At 44.5% G+C, this 17,260-nt stretch overlaps 2 protein-coding genes across 3 annotated transcripts; both read left to right on the forward strand.

The window, feature by feature from the left end:
- LOC148660091 (G protein-coupled receptor 4-like) lies at window positions 1-7,523 on the forward strand. Of its 2 annotated transcripts, XM_088634117.1 has the most exons (3): window positions 1-132; window positions 4,258-4,345; window positions 6,018-7,523. In XM_088634117.1, exon 3 carries the CDS (start codon window positions 6,104-6,106, stop codon window positions 7,106-7,108), a length of 1,005 nt encoding a protein of 334 aa, XP_088490243.1. In that variant the 5' UTR covers window positions 1-132; window positions 4,258-4,345; window positions 6,018-6,103; the 3' UTR covers window positions 7,109-7,523. The 2 variants fall into 2 exon arrangements, with proteins under 2 accessions (XP_088490243.1, XP_088490242.1); XM_088634116.1 differs by lacking the exon at window positions 1-132 and having other exon boundaries at window positions 4,018-4,345.
- Window positions 7,524-7,622: 99 nt separating this feature from the next.
- LOC148660092 (G protein-coupled receptor 4-like) lies at window positions 7,623-15,888 on the forward strand. The gene is made up of 2 exons (XM_088634118.1): window positions 7,623-7,760; window positions 12,226-15,888. The coding sequence occupies exon 2, from the start codon at window positions 12,331-12,333 to the stop codon at window positions 13,276-13,278; it is 948 nt and encodes a 315-aa protein (XP_088490244.1). The 5' UTR covers window positions 7,623-7,760; window positions 12,226-12,330; the 3' UTR covers window positions 13,279-15,888.
- The last annotated feature ends 1,372 nt before the right edge of the window (window positions 15,889-17,260 follow it).

Raw genomic sequence — 17,260 nt, forward strand, 5'->3', positions numbered from 1 at the left:
GATGGATAACAGGATGAGGTACACAATATGTGCTGGAGAACGACACAAGAGCTGAGTAAAAGTGTGGGGAAGTGCAGATGAGTTATGTTTCCTGCCTTCTGTACTGACTCAAACAGAGGAAACCAGCTCCCGGTATGTATCAGAAAGTTCAAACCCCTATTAGATTACAAACTAATTCACTCACATAGTACTGATATAAACAGCAATATTTATTATCTTACTGAAGAAAAGAGATCATGTGTATTAATATATTTAAAATATATTAGTATGATGTGGATGTATAAATAAGGAAACACGACTAAACTATTCAATCCAAGTTCGGTTCCCTGAGCTCCTGGGTTTTCCTTACAATTTCCTTACTGCAACCTACCCAAATGGTAATTTTATTCTGAGAAATTAAGATCATTCATTTAATGAAGTCTTTTGTCTGAACCATTGGGGGGGGGAGGCATTGAGGACAGCGGGTCATTCCCCACATCTTTTGCGAAACGGTTCCAGGTTTTATCTTGTCTGTTTTTGGATGGACTTTGCTCGTGTTTGGATTCCCCCTTTGGATTTCTACTGGATTGTTTGCCCTGGACTCACTCCCCTGAACCCCTGCACCAAGGACACGCCCCCCCCTCTTTTGATCCCCGTTTCCTGCGTGGCTTTTTCCCCAGTGTTTCCTCACTATTCCGGATTGTGTCGTCCGCATAGGGTCTGGAAAGAACTGTTCGTTACAAAGCCTGCTTTTGCTATTTATATCTCAGAAAAAAGCTTGAATAGAAAAGTCAATCATGAATAGAATAAGATTTATACGCACTTATTATATAAAACACAAATAAACAACTAAATCAACACGATTGAACCTTTGAGTACCATGGAGATTAATGCTGGCCTGAGCACACACCAGCAGAATATATTATCTTAAAAATGATAAAGGCTTATTTTATTAATAGCTCATTTATTTATGCAAATACTAAACCAAAGGAATGTATAATAACTCCAGGCGTTTGAATTGACATAGATTTCTATGCAAAAATGCTCCACTCTAATTCACAACCACGAAACCAGAGCAGTTTAAAATATACGAAAACGGCGTTTCTATACAAACGCTCGGCCACAGAATTATCACAGCACTTTGTCACTGTTTATATATCGTGGTGTACTTAGCACAGACATATATTTGCTAGTTTGTAACCCCGTATGTGTCAAGTCTTCAGCGCCCCACAACCACAGACCTCAGCATAGACAGACCTTTACCTCCGCCAATTTCCGTAGGCGGCAACCTCGGAATTCATTGACCTATCTTCTTCCCATTTCCCTACCACATCCCGCAGTACTTTCATACTTAAGGACTTCTCACAGTATCCTCTCCGCTCAATATTGGGTTTACCCCGCTAGGGCTATCATCCAGATGGATGCTGAACATTGGTGGTGGTAGTGGGATTCCCCTTTACCTGTAAAGGGCTTTGAGTGGAGAGTCCAGAAAAGCTCAATATAAATGTAAGCAATTTTTATTATTAATATTAAGGCCCTCTCCTTCACGTCTACCGAATCCTTTGAGTTTGTTCATCCCCAGTATCAAGACTAGAGCATCTCTCCTGACGCATCCTTGGATTAGCGTTTATCGGCACCTCCGCCTTCGGTCTCCAATGCCGTTACAGGGGACACCCCTGAAAAAAGAAGGTGCTATATCTCACGAACGAAGCAGCTTGGGATCTATTTTGAACGGCACAAACCGGCACTAATAATAATAATAATGATTGCTTACACTTACAGTTTATAGCGCTTTTCTGGACACTCCCCTCAAAGTGCTTTACAGGTAATGGGGACTCCCCTCCACCACCACCACCAATCTGCAGCCCCACCTGGATGATGTGACGGCAGCCATAGTGCGCCAGAACACTCACCACACATCCACTATTAGTGGGGAGGAGAACAGAGTGATGAAGCCAGTTCAAAGATGGACATTATTAGGAGGCCATGATTGGTAAAGACCAGGGGGAAATTTGGCCAGGACGCCGGAGTAACACCCCTACTCTTTTCGAGAAATGCCCTGTGTTTTTTTGAGTGTCAGGACCTCGGTTTTACGTCTCATCCAAAGGATGGCGTCTTTTTACAGTCTAGTGTCCCCGTCACTGTACTGGGGCATTAGGACCCACACAGACCGCAGGGTGAGTGCCCCGTACTGGTCCCACTAACACCTCTTCCAGCAGCAACCTTAGCTTTCCCAGGAGTCTCCCATCCAGGTATTGACCAGGCTCACACCTGCTGAGCTTCAGTGGGGCTGCCAGCTGGGAGCTGCAGGGTGATATGACTCTTGGCAACTTGTTCAGCTTCTTCAGAACAAGCAGTGGCTTTGGCTTGTCGAATTAAGCAATTATTCAACTTCAATTAAGCAATTAAGTGTTCCCGGATGGAAGACCTGCTGTGCTTCAGTGGGCTGACAGTTGTGAGTTACAGGATGATATGGCTGCTGGCCATAATGAAGCACTAAGGAAGGCGGCAGGTTTATCTATTTCTGGAGTGTGTAGGGGGGCCAGCTTGACGGAGCTATGCAGGTCCTCATTTATGCAGCTGGGTGGATTGGAGCAACTGGGGTAAAGTAAATCAATTAAGGTACAACACCAGTGTCCGAGTCAGAGAGAGAGGTCTACTGAACACCCAAATTGAATGAGCCTAAATCCAAAGTCACAATGTAAAGCTGCCAAGGTCTTAACAAAGATAAGATATTCAGGCACCATAATTAAAGATGTGCTGTATCACAGTCCCTGGCTGTGCTGAGCTTGCGATAATGACCCAATCTGAGATGATGCATTAACCCATTCTGAATTACAATTTGAAATGTACAGGTTTACTGTATGTAATGTGTATGAAATTAAACCTGACCTAGATCTCCAGGAAGAGTTTCATTGGTTCAGATTTGCTGGTTTAGTGATATTTTTTACGAATTTGGAGTGAGTGGTTGCTGGCACTGGACTTCAGTTTCATAACAAAGTGACATTGTTACATTTAGAAACAGGTCAAACTGTATTCCATGCTGAAATGAGAAGAAAAGAGACACAATGTTTCAGCGGTTGAGCCTTCTTCGGGTGTGTTAAATATGGTGTAATATTTAGGTGAAGGCAAACCAAGTTGTTAAGAAATTACCAGCAGTGGAAATGTGATGCAGCTGATAAATGGAAACCTTGATTTGAGATGTAGTGTAAATGTCTGGCTTCGTTAGTGGTTAAAATTATTACATCCTTTGGCAACGACCTCGCATAATGATCCACCCTCCGCACAGTTTGTATTTTTGTACTTTTTTCACATTTCCTGCCCCTTGCAGGAGTAGGAAATACAGTTTATTAGCGTGTAAGCTCAGAGATAAATGTTTCCTTTTCTAGCATCCAGCAGCACACAGACAAAGTACACATCAGCCGTTTTTCCACAAGCCATATTTTAGGGGCTTAACGGCCTCCAGAATTTATATGTCATACAAGTCTGTTGTTGAAAGGGTCTCAGTCCTTTGGTTTGTTTAGGAAATGATCCTTTAAATTATAGCCTAAATTAAATGAGTCCTTCCCTATTTAAGACATTGTGTTAAACATTACTGTCTAAATAATTAGCACCAAGCATATCAAGAATATCTGCGGTCTGAGGCCTTGTTCCAAAACAAGTAACACACTTCCTGAAAATATCAACTTAGTTGTTGGGAATTTGCCTCAGTGTGCTCATGACAGTTGAACCATAAGACAACATAACAATATCAACAAAAACATTAAACACAGCATAGCAGGAAACCATGAGGCAACAGGAAAGAATCTCGTACAATATTATAATGAAATCAAATAACTGGAGCATTAAAGGGGTTTGTAGTCCATTTACATTGTCAATAGTCATCATGAGGTACTAACGTGTAATTGGAAAGCCATTCAGCATCCGAATAGTCTTACAGTAAGTACTTTTAAGGAAATGAGAGGTTTTGGTCTTAATGGTTCTTTTTTCCTGAGGGAAGGGGTATAAAAAGGGAATTTGCAGCAGATGACAGAGATGCAGGTCAGCTCACAGCAGATGATTTTCGAGGCTGAGCGCACAATTCTCTCCAATATTAAAACCCCGGTGTGGATTTCTGAAACAATCAAAGAAGGTGTAGGACTCTGACCCACCCCATCTCCTGCCTTCTTTTCTACAAGCCCTCCCAGGAAAGCCTGCACATGGTCTGCGGAGGCAGTGGGCGTGGCACTGCCCTTGCTCTCCGCACACAGCAGCTCAAATTACAGCCTCCCTCACCAGGTGCTGACGCCCAGAGGCTCAGAAGTCACTGCAGAACGCCGGGCAGAAATCCTCTTCGAAGCCAGCATCTCCACGTCCGGGCCTGCACGTGAGTGTCCATCAGGTTCTTAGGACATGGACGTCTGCGCCGCCGGGCTGTGTCTTTGTCCCACAGGGGGTGGCGTTTGAGCTGCTGCAAGGAGGGGGGGAATTTAGCCACTCTTTCTATGCTTTCAGCTCTGTGAGGCTCTGTCATGGACATGCAGTTTTCATTGTATTCGGCATACTGCACTACTTGCACATAATATATTACAGAGGAACAAGGTTTATTCCCTTCTGAAAAAGAAGAAAGAAAACACAATGTTTTGGCCGTGGAGCCTTCTTCAGGTGTGAGCTCAAACGTTGTGTTTTCTTTCTTCTTTTTTTTCAGCATGGAATAAACCTATTACTTGTTCCTTTGCAGCCTACGCATGCTGACACAGCTCCCCACCTGTAATAATATATAACATACAACCTGGACACATAGCAGCTCTTTTTATATTGAGTTTGGTCCGAGTTTATCTTATTCAATTTCTATTGCACTTTTATCTGTTACTATTACCTTATTTTGCAACCTTAACTTTGTGATTTTTATCCCCCCTCGGTGAGCTCGTAGAAAAGACATTTCATTGCCAGCAACTACTGCTGCATGCTGTGTTGTTGTGCATTTGAGAAATAGACGTTGGTTGATTGATGTCTGTCTCGGACTCCTGCCAGAGCAAGCTGTGGTGGAAGCACAGGAAGCCACACACGGAGAAGATACACAGTCAAGATACACAGGCGTGATGGAAATGTGTGTTGAGGCCGAGAGTCCCTGCCTGAGCACATGAACGGAGACAAAGGGAAGCAGAGATACTGTGCAAAGAGACTTTACTCCATATAAAGTCCTCAGCATCTTTATATTCCAAACTCATCAAAATTAACCCCTTGTGAGAATGTGACTGTCTGCCTTTCCCTGATTTTCTTCCCCATGGAAACCTATATACGCACAGTACAGTCCCTACCGCCCTCTAGTGGCAGGTCAGCTGAAATCCTTAACCCTGCTGGCCACCTAGTTATAATAAGTGTTATCCACACCTAGGGGATTTGTATACCATTGGACGGGAAGCTCCAATACCTTCACTCCCTTGTCAGCAGCCACCCCAGTCTTGCCTTAGATTGGACCTGGAGTAGTAACAAAACCTCCACAGGAGACTCAGGTCAGGAGACTCAGGTGGCAAGGAAAATTCCCTGTACAGTCGTAGCATTAAACACGTTCAGTACTGAATACCTTAAGTACTGTATGTCGTATTCACTAGATTCCCCGTAATTTGTTCTCTGATCCCAGTGGATAAGAATGCCTTTGGAAAAAAAAACTCAAAAGGAAAACTAAGGGGAAAAATCTGACTTTGTGCAAGTTTCCACTGTCCCTTACACACGGGGCGATAATAATGAAAGCCACCATCTTTGCAGGGAATTGATTTTTAACATAAAACCACTTTGATTAGAGATGCACACGAAATATTGAAGAAGCTAACGCAGTACTAAACAGTCATGGTGAACGTCTATTTAAAATTGTCTCTGGCACGCACTCCCTCTTCAACAATATGTTGGTTTCATGTGAAAGTGGCAGGGCAAGACACAATCACTTTAACCCCGTTTAGCAATGGCTTGTTTTGGAACACAATTTGATTTCCGGGATCAAGAGGTATAAAACAGACTGTTTCCTATATCAGCATCTTTTCTTTTCATATCCTGTTCAGGCTTTGAAAAGAAGACCTGGCCACGGATTTCTGAAATCATCAAGCACTGACACATCTGAGCCCCCTCCACTTCTCCCATTAAAGTCATGAACAACTCCAACTCCACTGGCTGTATCATTGACCTCAGAGTGGACCAGACCTTCATTCCTGTGCTGTATGGCTGCGTCTTCTGCGTGGGGCTGCCCACCAACTGCCTGGCCCTGTATGGGCTGTACCGCCTGGTCAAGGCCGACTATGCCCTCCCCATCTACGCCATCAACCTCCTCCTGGCCGACCTCCTCCAGATCGCCACCCTTCCCCTCTGGATCGACTACTACCACGGCGGCCACAAGTGGCATTTCGGGAAGGGAGTGTGCAAGGTCATCGGCTGCTCATTCTACATCAGCTTGTTCGTCAGCATCTTCTTCATGTGCTGCATTTCCCTGGAGAGGTACCTGGCCATCGTCCATCCGCTGTTCTTCCAGACCCAGCGGGCGCTCTGGAAAGTGTGTGTTCTCTGCCTGGCCGTATGGCTGTTCTTCATTGCTGGAGTCGTGTCGGGCTTTAACATTGGTTTCGAGAGTGAGAGCCCAAACACGTTTTGCATGGAAGCCTTCCCAGCGAAGACAGAGTTTGCCATCTTCCAGCTGATGTCCATCCCTCTCACCTTCCTTGTACCTCTCTCGTTCCTGGTGTTTGTGTCCCTGCGCGTGCGCAGAAGCCTCGCCCGGTCGGTCTCCGTCTCGAAGCGCGAGAAGACCAGGATCACTGGGCTGCTGCTCCTGATCGTGCTCATGTTCCTGCTCATTTTTGGGCCCTACCACTTTATCAGAGCTGTCAGGTACACCGGCATCATTATGGTCCAAGATGCCTGTGGCTTCGAGAGCAGGCTTTTCCTTTACTTCCAGATCTCCCTGGGAGTGCTGAGTGTGAACTCTCTCCTGGACCCTGTGATGTATATCTTCATCTGCAGAGATGCCCGGAAAGAAGTGTTGGATTCGTTCCCCTGCATTTGGAGGATAGTCGGAGTCACAGATGACAGCAATACACCCTCCACTGATCAGGCAGAGATAGAACCCTGCAGAGTGTCTGTTTCTGCAAATCACCAATGAAGGCATTTTCCTCTTTTGACCCATTTCCAAAACACCATTTTTTATAATGGGACATTAATCTAAGCCCCACCCCCCCAGTAGTTGTTCATTAAAGATCCCATGACGTCTTATACAAAACCACTTGTCAGAGTCCAAATTGCAACTTTAAAGACAAGGCAGCATGAAAAGACCTCGGTGGGGCACAGCATCCAGACATGGACCATAGTGTCTGCAGCACTCCGTGAGACAAATTGGGGACTGAATTTCCAGACCTGGGAATGGTGCATCGATTCCAGATGATCGGCACTGGAGTTCAAGGATTAAGGAGTCGGGAGCTGTTTTGGATGACTTGATGGACTTAATTTGCATTGTTAAGCGCCTTGGGGCAACCTTGTTGTGGAAGGCGCTATATAAAAATAAATTGAATTGAATTGAACTTAACGAAAGGGAACTTGCGGTGGTCAGAGGCTGGAGACTTTGGAGAAGGGATGTTCCATTCAGCTGTGTTCAGACACAGCTAACTCTTGTATCAGCCCTTCATTTGAAAAAAGACTCATAGATTCACTTTGGAGTGCTGAAGGGGCAGAGAGGGACAGGTGCTTTTAAAGGTGTGGAAAGGAAATATCCTACACTACCGACAAGACAATTCATCCTAATAGTGCTCTGCAGGAAGGTTAGTTTATAAATCACAGCATTTGACTGATGTCCAAAAATTCAGACAGTCTGAGAGAGCTTAGTACAATATGTTACAGATTGCAGGGCCGCTTTCAAAAATTAAGATCTGTTCCTCTCTGAAACGGTTTAGACAATCAAGGTGCAAGAGACCAGACATCCCAGACATTTTTCAATTAATATAAACTCCTGATTTCCATGTTGACCTCTTTGCTTTCTGTGATGATAGTCTTTATTAAGCCCCAAGGGGAAAATTCAGTTGCTAACACAGCTCGTGGACGTAATAAAACACTGCACGGACATGACAGTTATTTCAGAACAGACAACAAACTCACGCTTCTTTGACCTCATCACATAATCACATAAATCACACAGAGGAACAAAACAAGGAACACCTGGAGAACATACCAGCAATCATGCAGAACTAATGACAGGGGATGTCGACTGTGACAGTACAGTACATTGACACAATCGATCTCACCATACAGTGCATTGCTCTTAAAGCAAGAAAAGTGGAAAAAAAAACATCCAGGATAGGAAGGCTAAAAATGCTTTGGAACTCATCAGTACACAGATAGCTATAGGTAAAAAGCATCTCTTAAACCTCCCTGTGGTGCATCAGGGAGCTAAAAAGCTACACTGGCGAGGCTTTTTAATCCATCTTCGCCTTCCTACTGATAAAGTGTATCGTATGATAACAAAAAATAATTATATTGTGGAAGGGATCTAATATCAGGGAGGCGGGCAATGCACTGGGGTAGCAAACTGCAGAAAACAAATCCTACACTGTGACACAGCAGAATGTGAAACAAATAAATACTAGTAAATAAAACAAGGACGGAGCAGATGTAGCAGAGACACTAAAAGGGGGCATTGTGTTGGCACGAAGCACTTCTCTTTTATCTGCCTGCACATTTGAATTCACAAAACAGGCTTACTTCCTGTTTATCAACTAAAACAGAAATCGCTGGCACTGGGAGTTGAAATATACAGACCGTGAGTACATGGAATTACACATCCATAGCAATTTAATGATGGAATCTGGCCACTCGGCCTTTTAAGACAGACCACCAATCCTGTTGTGCTCTACTTGAATTCTATCATTTTCTCGATCGTTTATTGATTGCTTGTATAATCAGCCTGTCATTGCCGAGCCTGCGATGGTGTACGAGATTCTGGTTCTTGCTCCAGCCGAGATCTTAATCACAGGCTCACTGATTTTGGGTTTCTATGTGGGGTTTGCTGTAAGTTGGCGTTTAGCTCTTAAATGGTAAATTGCTATTAGCTTTGTACCACTATCTAGCTTTCAGAACTGCCTTCATGCAGGCGAGTACCCAGAAATATAACAAACAGGTCAGCAGGACCCATTGTGCACAAGAAAAAAATTCTCAGCAGGGTTCTGACTGCAGGGTCTGCCTGTTGTGGGCATGTACAGCATAAAGCAGGTCTTGAAATTCAACACGATCTTCATAAGTTAATTGTAAAAACTGTCCGACCTTGTTGTCAATCTGTCTTTCATTGCCGAACCTCCTCTCCGTTGAAGGTCCAAGAACGTAACAGGAGAAGGGTGATATATTTTGTTTTTCTCTACCTCATCAAGCAGCCCACATATCTGCTTTTCACTGTTGTCAAAGGCAGGCTCTTGTGTAGGACAATCAAAGAGTTTGTCTCCTTGAAAGGTGTTCCCTTCAAGGCAGCTTGCAAAGTCCTGCTCTGAAGGACCAGGATGAACTAATATCTCTCTCTGTGTACTCTTTAGTGTACTGAACCACAGGTTGGACTGTAGGGAAGTCTGTCTTCCTTTTGAAAATGCTTTGAGAGAAGGACTACAGTACATGCACACCTTTCGTCAAGTGACAGAAGGCCACACAGTTGAATTGTTTGACAGCATTAAGACGATATTTAGCTTTATCAGAGTCCTGAGTGCTGGGGACAGCCATGCGTTCTAGTACATCTCTCATGGCTTTTAATAGTCTGCATCCAACTGACACTGCGCTTTGACTTGACAATCACCTCACTGTATGCAGTAAACTTCAGTGTTGGCTCCTCCAGCTGTTTCTGTAGCTTGTTGCTTCTTACAGCAGACGTGCTGCAAATAAACTGCCCTCAAGTCTTGCTGGAACCTTTTCACTGGTTCCACACATCTGGCTGCATCACTAGCACCAAGGGCCAGCCGGTGAGCTGTGCAGAACAGTCCGGTTCGTTTTGCATTGAATTCTTCTCTGACTTTTTGAACAGCTCCTTGGCGGCTTCCTCTCAGAATAGCAGCTCCATTTGTGCATACTGCACGACATTTGCTCCCATTTAATTTCTATTTTTTTTGCTCATCAGTTGCTTCATGTCCAATGGTTTCTGCCCTTCCATGTGCAATTTTGGAGTTTCTAAAAAACTTTGGTTTCATCTTGTTTCTGTGTATGTACCTGACATAGGGGCGGTGGTGTGGCTCTGTGGCTCTGGATCTGCACCTGTGGCTGGAAGGTTGCCGGATCATATACTGTGGCTGGCAAAGGAATGCTACTCCGTTGGGCCCCTGAGTAAGGCCTTTAACCCTAGCTGCTCCAGGGGCACTGTATGAATGGCTGACCCTGTGCTCTGACCCCAAGCTTCTCTCTTCCTGGCTGTGTGTCTCATGGAGAGCAAGCTGGGGTCTGCAAAAAAGAGAAATTCCTAATGCAAGCAATTGTATAAGGATAATAAAGTGATCTTATGGGTAATGAGCTGCTTACTGTTACTTATATCAGTGGGCTCATCCAATATTAAAGAAAACACAGGATTTTAGCAGCACCTACTGTAACTCTTCTAAGAGTGTGCTCGCAATAGCTTGATGCATTTCTGACAAACCTCTGTCATTCAGATAGCTTCCACAGTTTGTTCTATCAACCTTAAGATGCTTCAAAGAAGGACATTCCATTTCTTCCAAGAATCTCCCGACTTCAACAAAATTTGAATCGGCTAACTCGTTTTATGCAGCAAAGTACACTGCTTTAAGTAGCCCCTTAACCCCTTCCTCACCACGCGATTGTGCACCTTCGATTGCACCAGCCACAGCACTGTTATCTGATTGTGTCTCACGCTCTCTTTTGAGCAACTGCATCTGAGTGTCTAATCAATGTAGATGATTTTCACCAACTAGTAAACCTCACACTGCTGAACATGTTGCAAACTGAGCAGCTCATTTCTCTGTCGTTCACTTCAAGCCACGGTATATTTTTCAGCCGACTTGCCTGAAACTGATTTTTGAGCGCTTTCTCCTCTTTGTTTCTTTCGTCAATCTCCTCGCCACCGTCATTGCATTTTTCAGTTGCAGGGGCATTTTTTCTTCTCGCCTTCTGCAGAAGTAGACTTTCTTTTCAACCAACGCTCCATTTTTGGTCGAATTTACCAGCTAATTTTTTAAGCTTTCGCGTTGGCCTAACGCTAACTGATTCCGAATCCAAATCGACCAGTTTTCTATCCCTATTTGTCCGCCTATAACGTACGCGAGATTTGCAATGCAAACACACAAACAGTGTAACGTCACCGAATCTGGCACTACCGCCTGACAGAGAATACATGTGGATTGATTTAGGATAATTCTACTTGGGAGATAGCTTGCCAAAACATATGTGCGAGAAATTCCTGCATTATAAATGCTGGATTTGCGGGAATAACTAAAATTGTGGGGCATACCTGCAAATTCCATGCCGAACTTCAAGCCCTGGTATAAAGGCCTTTGTACCTGTAGCTGTTCATCTATTGATCAACTAGTAAGAGCTCTTTAATCCGAAATTACAGCAAGTTGAGGAGAGGTTGTGGAAAATTGTATGCTGACGTTTGTTGAAAGCAGTGCTCTCGAAGTAGGATATGTTTTACACTGAGGATGTACTAAAGAAAGTTAAATGACAGGCTTGACAGGTAAGTGTTACCAAGCAAGTCTTCAGTTAGATCAGAGATGGGAACAGCCATTATATGTATTTCAAAAACCCGATACCTTCAAGTTACCCTACAGAATACTGCTGAGAAATCTTAGTAGCTGCCTCAGGGCCCTTGTCCTTCTCTCTGATCCTTGTTACCATCCCACTAAGACATTCAGCACATGAGTCTGGGCAGAGTTAAAGAGGAGCAGAGGCTGCCATCTTTTTGCTGTGCCCACCTTAGACCACTGAGACAGAATCCAAAGTTCAGGGAGAGTAGTCATTCGGTGACATGAAGGTTGTGGCTTCTAACTGAAGCTTCTGAGTTTCTAACTGCCTGTCACTTCAGCGACGGTACCTTTTCCTCTGCTGTGAAGTCACTTAAGCATTTCTAGCTTTTTTCAGCCAAGAGGTACAGTATCTGCCTGACAGCAGAGTGCATGCCAGAAGATCATGCCAAGGACAAATCAGGAGTGATTGGTTGGAATATGAATAAATCTTCTCTTACATACAGTAGCTTGATTTCCCACTAACCATTTTTAAATTCTTCTCTTCTGCCTTGTCATATTGCAGAATGACAAAACACACACTCTAAGGGAGTTGCAGCAGATTTCTATTAAGAAATTGGATCGCCTGCAATTTCTTTAACCTCTCCAATACTGGTTGAGAAAGGTGACCATGAACCACTCCAACTTCACTAGCTGTGATAAGATTGACTTCAGTGCTGACCAGACGTTTCTTCCTGTGCTGTATGGATGTATCTTCTGCATGGGGCTGCCTACCAACTGCCTGGCCCTGTATGGGCTGTACCGCCTGGTCAAGGCCAACTACACCCTCCCCATCTACGCCATCAACCTCCTCCTGGCCGACCTCCTCCAGATCGCCACCCTTCCCTTCTGGATTGACTACTTCAAGAGTGGCCACACTTGGCATTTTGGAGACATTGCTTGCAAGATCATTGGCTCCGTGTTCTACATCAGCTTGGCTGTGAGCATCTTCTTCATGTGCTGCATCTCCCTGGAGAGGTACCTGGCCATCGTCCATCCACTGTGGTTCCAGGGCTGCCGCAAGCTCAGGAACGTGTATGCGCTATGCCTGGCGGTGTGGCTGTTCATCATCCTTATTGTTTCTGTGGGAGTTTCCATTGCTCTCAAGGGGCCTCAGGACAGCAAACTCTGCATGGAGTCCCACAACTGGAGTAAGACATTGGCCATCTTCCAGCTGGTGACCCCCTCCATCGTCTTTGTCATCCCCCTGCTCCTCCTGGTGTTTCTGTCCCTCCTCGTGCACAGGAGCCTAGCCCAGTCCCTCTCCTTCCCAGAGCAGGAGAAGAGGAGGATCTCCGGCCTGCTGCTCCTGATTGTGCTCCTGTTCCTGCTCATCTTTGGGCCCTACCACTTCGTCAAAGTCGTCCTCTACGCGGGCAGCCTCGCAGCCGCGGACAAGTGCGACTTCAAAGCGAGGGTGTTCACCTCGTATCAGATCTCCATAGGCCTGCTGAGCGTCAACGCTCTCCTGGACCCCATGATCTACATCTTCATCTACAGGGACACCAGGAAGGAAATGCTGGACTCTTTACCATGTTTTCGATGGATGGGAAAGTCCACAGTTAACAGCTCGCAGTGATGTGCCCGCAGACCTCAAGATATGAAGTTTAGAATACAAGAATGGAAGGAAGGTCAGATCCTACTCTCCTATGTCTATATAAATATCTCCCACACCAGACTTGCCTCTCGCACCCCGCTGACCAGCCTATCTACACCCTTGCTGTAGCTCCCTGGCTCATCTGTCATCCTATTCTCCTCACTACATGGCCGGATGGCGCACGGGCTGGGCACCATCTGAGTTGGATGCTGCATCACTGCCATAGATGGACATTGCGAATACCGCTATCGTTTAGGAGGATTAGCTGGTCTTCAGAGATCTGCATGGAGTACTAGCACACAGAAGGACATAATGGAAGACTTAATACTCCACACTTAGTACTTTTTTGTGAATTGTGTAATGTTAGCATGCCCAACTGGGCAGCCAGTTGACCGTGGACCCCTGGAGGGTTTTTTTTCTCCTTACCGAGGAGTTTTTGGTTTCTCTCCTCCATTGTCTTCTGGCTTTTTCTCTGTCTGTAGTGTAATGTCATGTATGGTCACACAGCTTTGTTCAGTGCCTTGGGGCAACCGTGTTGTGAAAGGCACTATATGAAAAATAAATTGAATTTAATTTAATTCATCACGATAGTGAGGGGTGTTTGGGCCGTCTGGTCCTCACAGCTAGTCTGCTTCTCACCCTCAGCTCTGCAAGTTCCCTCTGTTGCATTCCTCAGGACCTAACCTAATGACTGAGCCACACAAGACACCTCGCGCAGTTGGCAAGCAGGGCAAGGTGCCGGAGGTATGTGCCAATGAACATAGAGGAGTTCTAACTCAGTAACTTCAAGCACTGTATTGAAAACCTAAGGCCAAAGCAGTAAGTGACTTACTGACCCCCCTATTGGCTATGTTCATGGGGAGGGTTAATTATAAACATCCAATCCTGTCGATTGGCGATCTTCTGGATCCGTTGCAAATTGCTTATAAAGAACTTAGGGGACTGAAGATGCAGCTTTGACTTAAGTGAATTCAGTAGATAGTCATCTTCAACAGGCACGGTCATATGCACATTTTTTATTTATTGATTTTTGTTTAGCATTTTAATATGATCCAGATCCACATGGAATTGGAATGGCTGTTGAGGTTTTTCTGTTAATAGGAGATTTATAAACTGGGTTTAGGATTTTCTAACAGATTGCCCACAGCGGGATCTTGTGAATAATACTGTGCATTTTCAAATGAAATTCTTTAAAATGCCGGTATTCCCCAGGGCTGTGTTTTGTCACCAGTGTTTCAAATACCTAGAAACAGTAACAGATTACGCTTTAAACTTTGCAAAGAATACCAACTCTTTTTTTAAGAAGGCTAGTCAGCGTATAGTTTTGATCAGGAAGTTGAAAGAGCTTGGGGTGAGTCAAAAAGTTCTGGAGGGGGTTTATAGAATCTGAGTAGAAACCATCCTTAATTTTGTTATCACAGTGCGGTATGGTGGGGAAATGTGCCAGAATTGTTAATATTGCAGATAAAATAATTACAACGTAAACATCTCTTGGGTCCTGTGCAATTGGTATATGGAATGCAGCTAAGGTAGTGTTTGCTATATGAAGCTATTGGATTATGTGTAATGGCACTGTAATATGGGCAGAGAGAGATGTGTGTACTGTATATTGTATGTATTGTTGCATGTCTAAGATTCTTGCTTGTTTTTACGGTGAATTTATTTCATGTTGAGTGTTATTTGTTTTTAATAATAATAATTGCTTACACTTAAACATTGTAGCACTTTTCTGGACACTCCACTCAAAGAGCTTTACAGGTAATGGGGAATCCCACTACCACCACCAGTGTGCAGCCCCACCTGGATGATGCTCCAGTCCTCTCCCCACACACCAGCTCTCAGTGGGGAGGAGAGCAGAGGGATGAAGCCAGTTCTGAGAGGGGGATTATTAGGAGACCATGGCTGGTAAATACCACGGGGAAATTTGGCCAAGACACTGGGGTAACACCCCTACTCTTTTCGAGAAACGCCCTGGGATTTTTAATGACCACAGAAAGACAGGACCTCGATTTTACATCTCATCCAAAGCACGGCACTTTTTTTTTTTAGTATAGTGTCCTCATCACAATACTGACATTAGCACCCACATTGACTGCAAGGTACAGTAAGTGCCCCCCTACTGGCCCCACTAACACCTTTTCCAGCAGCAACCTTAGCGTTAGGAGTCTCCCATCCAGGTACTGACCAGGCTCACACCGGCTGAGCTTCAGTGGGGCTGCCAGCTGCAGGTTGGTACAGCTGCCGGCTGTATGTTTTTTTTTTGTTGTTTTAGATGTATGTGATACCAAAGACCCTTTTGGATGGACAATAAAGTCACATCTTATCTTACTGAAAGAAGCTTAAGACGGGCTTTACTAATCAAGGGTCATACAAAGTGGATATTTTATACAGTGATCCAGTGGTAGAGAGCACCATGCAGTACTTCACACCTACTGCCTGGGAACGGAAAAGCAGAATGAGGCCACACTGTGGTTTCCACCTAATAATGAATGGGTGAGGAAGCAGATCATTGTGAGCACGTTTGATTATTATAATGCAGTGCATAAATGCAGAAAATGAATCAATGACATCAAATAAACTGAAAGACAAAAATCCTTGGGTTTTGGGTTTGTGTGTTTTTTCCTGGTGCTACGGCCTCCTCTTGTAGTTCAGAGACGTGCTGGCTGGGTCCATTTTTCTTTGCTGTTATTAAACTATTTGAATACGGTTATTATACAGTATCTTACTGCTAGGATTTTCTTAATTTCAAAATGATGAGTCCAAGACTAATGGTGCCTGAATTATTTTGTTTTCCAATGCGCTGAAGGGGTGAGCGGTCTCCATAAATGAGCTTTCAGGGTCCGACCTTTTCTTTTGGTCTTCAGGAGTGCACGTTTCAAATAAAAAGTCAGGCAGCTGTGCAGACATTTAATTGTACACGTTCTGCAGATTTTCATGATGAAGATAGATAGATAAGACTTTATTGATCCCGAACGGAAATTGATGTGAAAAGAGGGCCGGTAACAGTAGCTGACCACATGGGCTCTGGAAATGATTGAGTTTAGAACACTGCCCAGACACACAAAAACACACTCCACAGCTGCTGCATGAGCCCATAATATCAGAGGGAACGTTTGAATGGCTCCTTCATTCCTTGCGGGACAAAGCATGTGAAATCTGTGAAAGAAAGGATACGAAAAAATAGTGAAGTCAGAGAGGCTTGGGGGAAAGGAGGAGGACGGTGTTAAAAAACAGTCGACTCGCAGATGTGCTGACTGACAACGGAAATGCGGCATCCACAAGCTGACTCTCTATGCAAATAAAACTCCTCTCCCCACCTCCTTTACAGCACCAACTCAGCCTCTTACTGCTGACGTTAGAGGGCTGTTATATTTCAAGCTGCAAGAAATATGCGATGAGAAGCCTGACCCGTTTATGAGCTTCCCCTGCAATCATAGCCTCAGAAAGCAGTATAAAGGATAAGAGCAAACCAACATAGAAGTACAGTATCAGCTGAACCACATCCGGAAACTGGAGTGTTACACACGTGCAACAGACGTTTGTGCTCTGGATAGGATTACCTGCCGGTCTTAAAAGCCCAAAGGGGAATTATTTCAGCCGTTAGCCTTGCAACCTTCGTTTGTCTAATTCTAGTCTCCTGTCTGTCCCCTCAAACTCATTTACATTGTATGGGTGACAGGGCCTTCTCTCGCTGAGCCCCAGAGCTCTGCAACTCGACCCCCAAGACATCAGAGAGTCACCTTCCCTGCTCGGGCTCAAATCCAGACTCAGAACCTTTTTTTTTTTAATTACAATGTTGCCAAAGGAGATACAATAAATCCATCATTTACAGACATGCACACTACAAACACATTATTGGACATTTTCATATGTAAAACATTATTGAGAGACAGGCTCACTGTCTGTTCCTCAGGCTGTGACAGGAGATCACACACTGTATTATTATTATTACTGAGAGACAGGC

This window comes from Lepisosteus platostomus, chromosome 6 (assembly GCF_059453375.1).
Source record: "Lepisosteus platostomus isolate fLepPlt1 chromosome 6, fLepPlt1.hap1, whole genome shotgun sequence".
Taxonomy (NCBI): Eukaryota; Metazoa; Chordata; class Actinopteri; order Semionotiformes; family Lepisosteidae; genus Lepisosteus; species Lepisosteus platostomus.

Bases quoted from the DNA above. Each gene is read 5' to 3' on its own strand.
- LOC148660091 (XM_088634117.1), top strand. From the start codon at position 6,104: ATGAACAACTCCAACTCCACTGGCTGTATCATTGACCTCAGAGTGGAC.
- LOC148660092 (XM_088634118.1), top strand. From the start codon at position 12,331: ATGAACCACTCCAACTTCACTAGCTGTGATAAGATTGACTTCAGTGCT.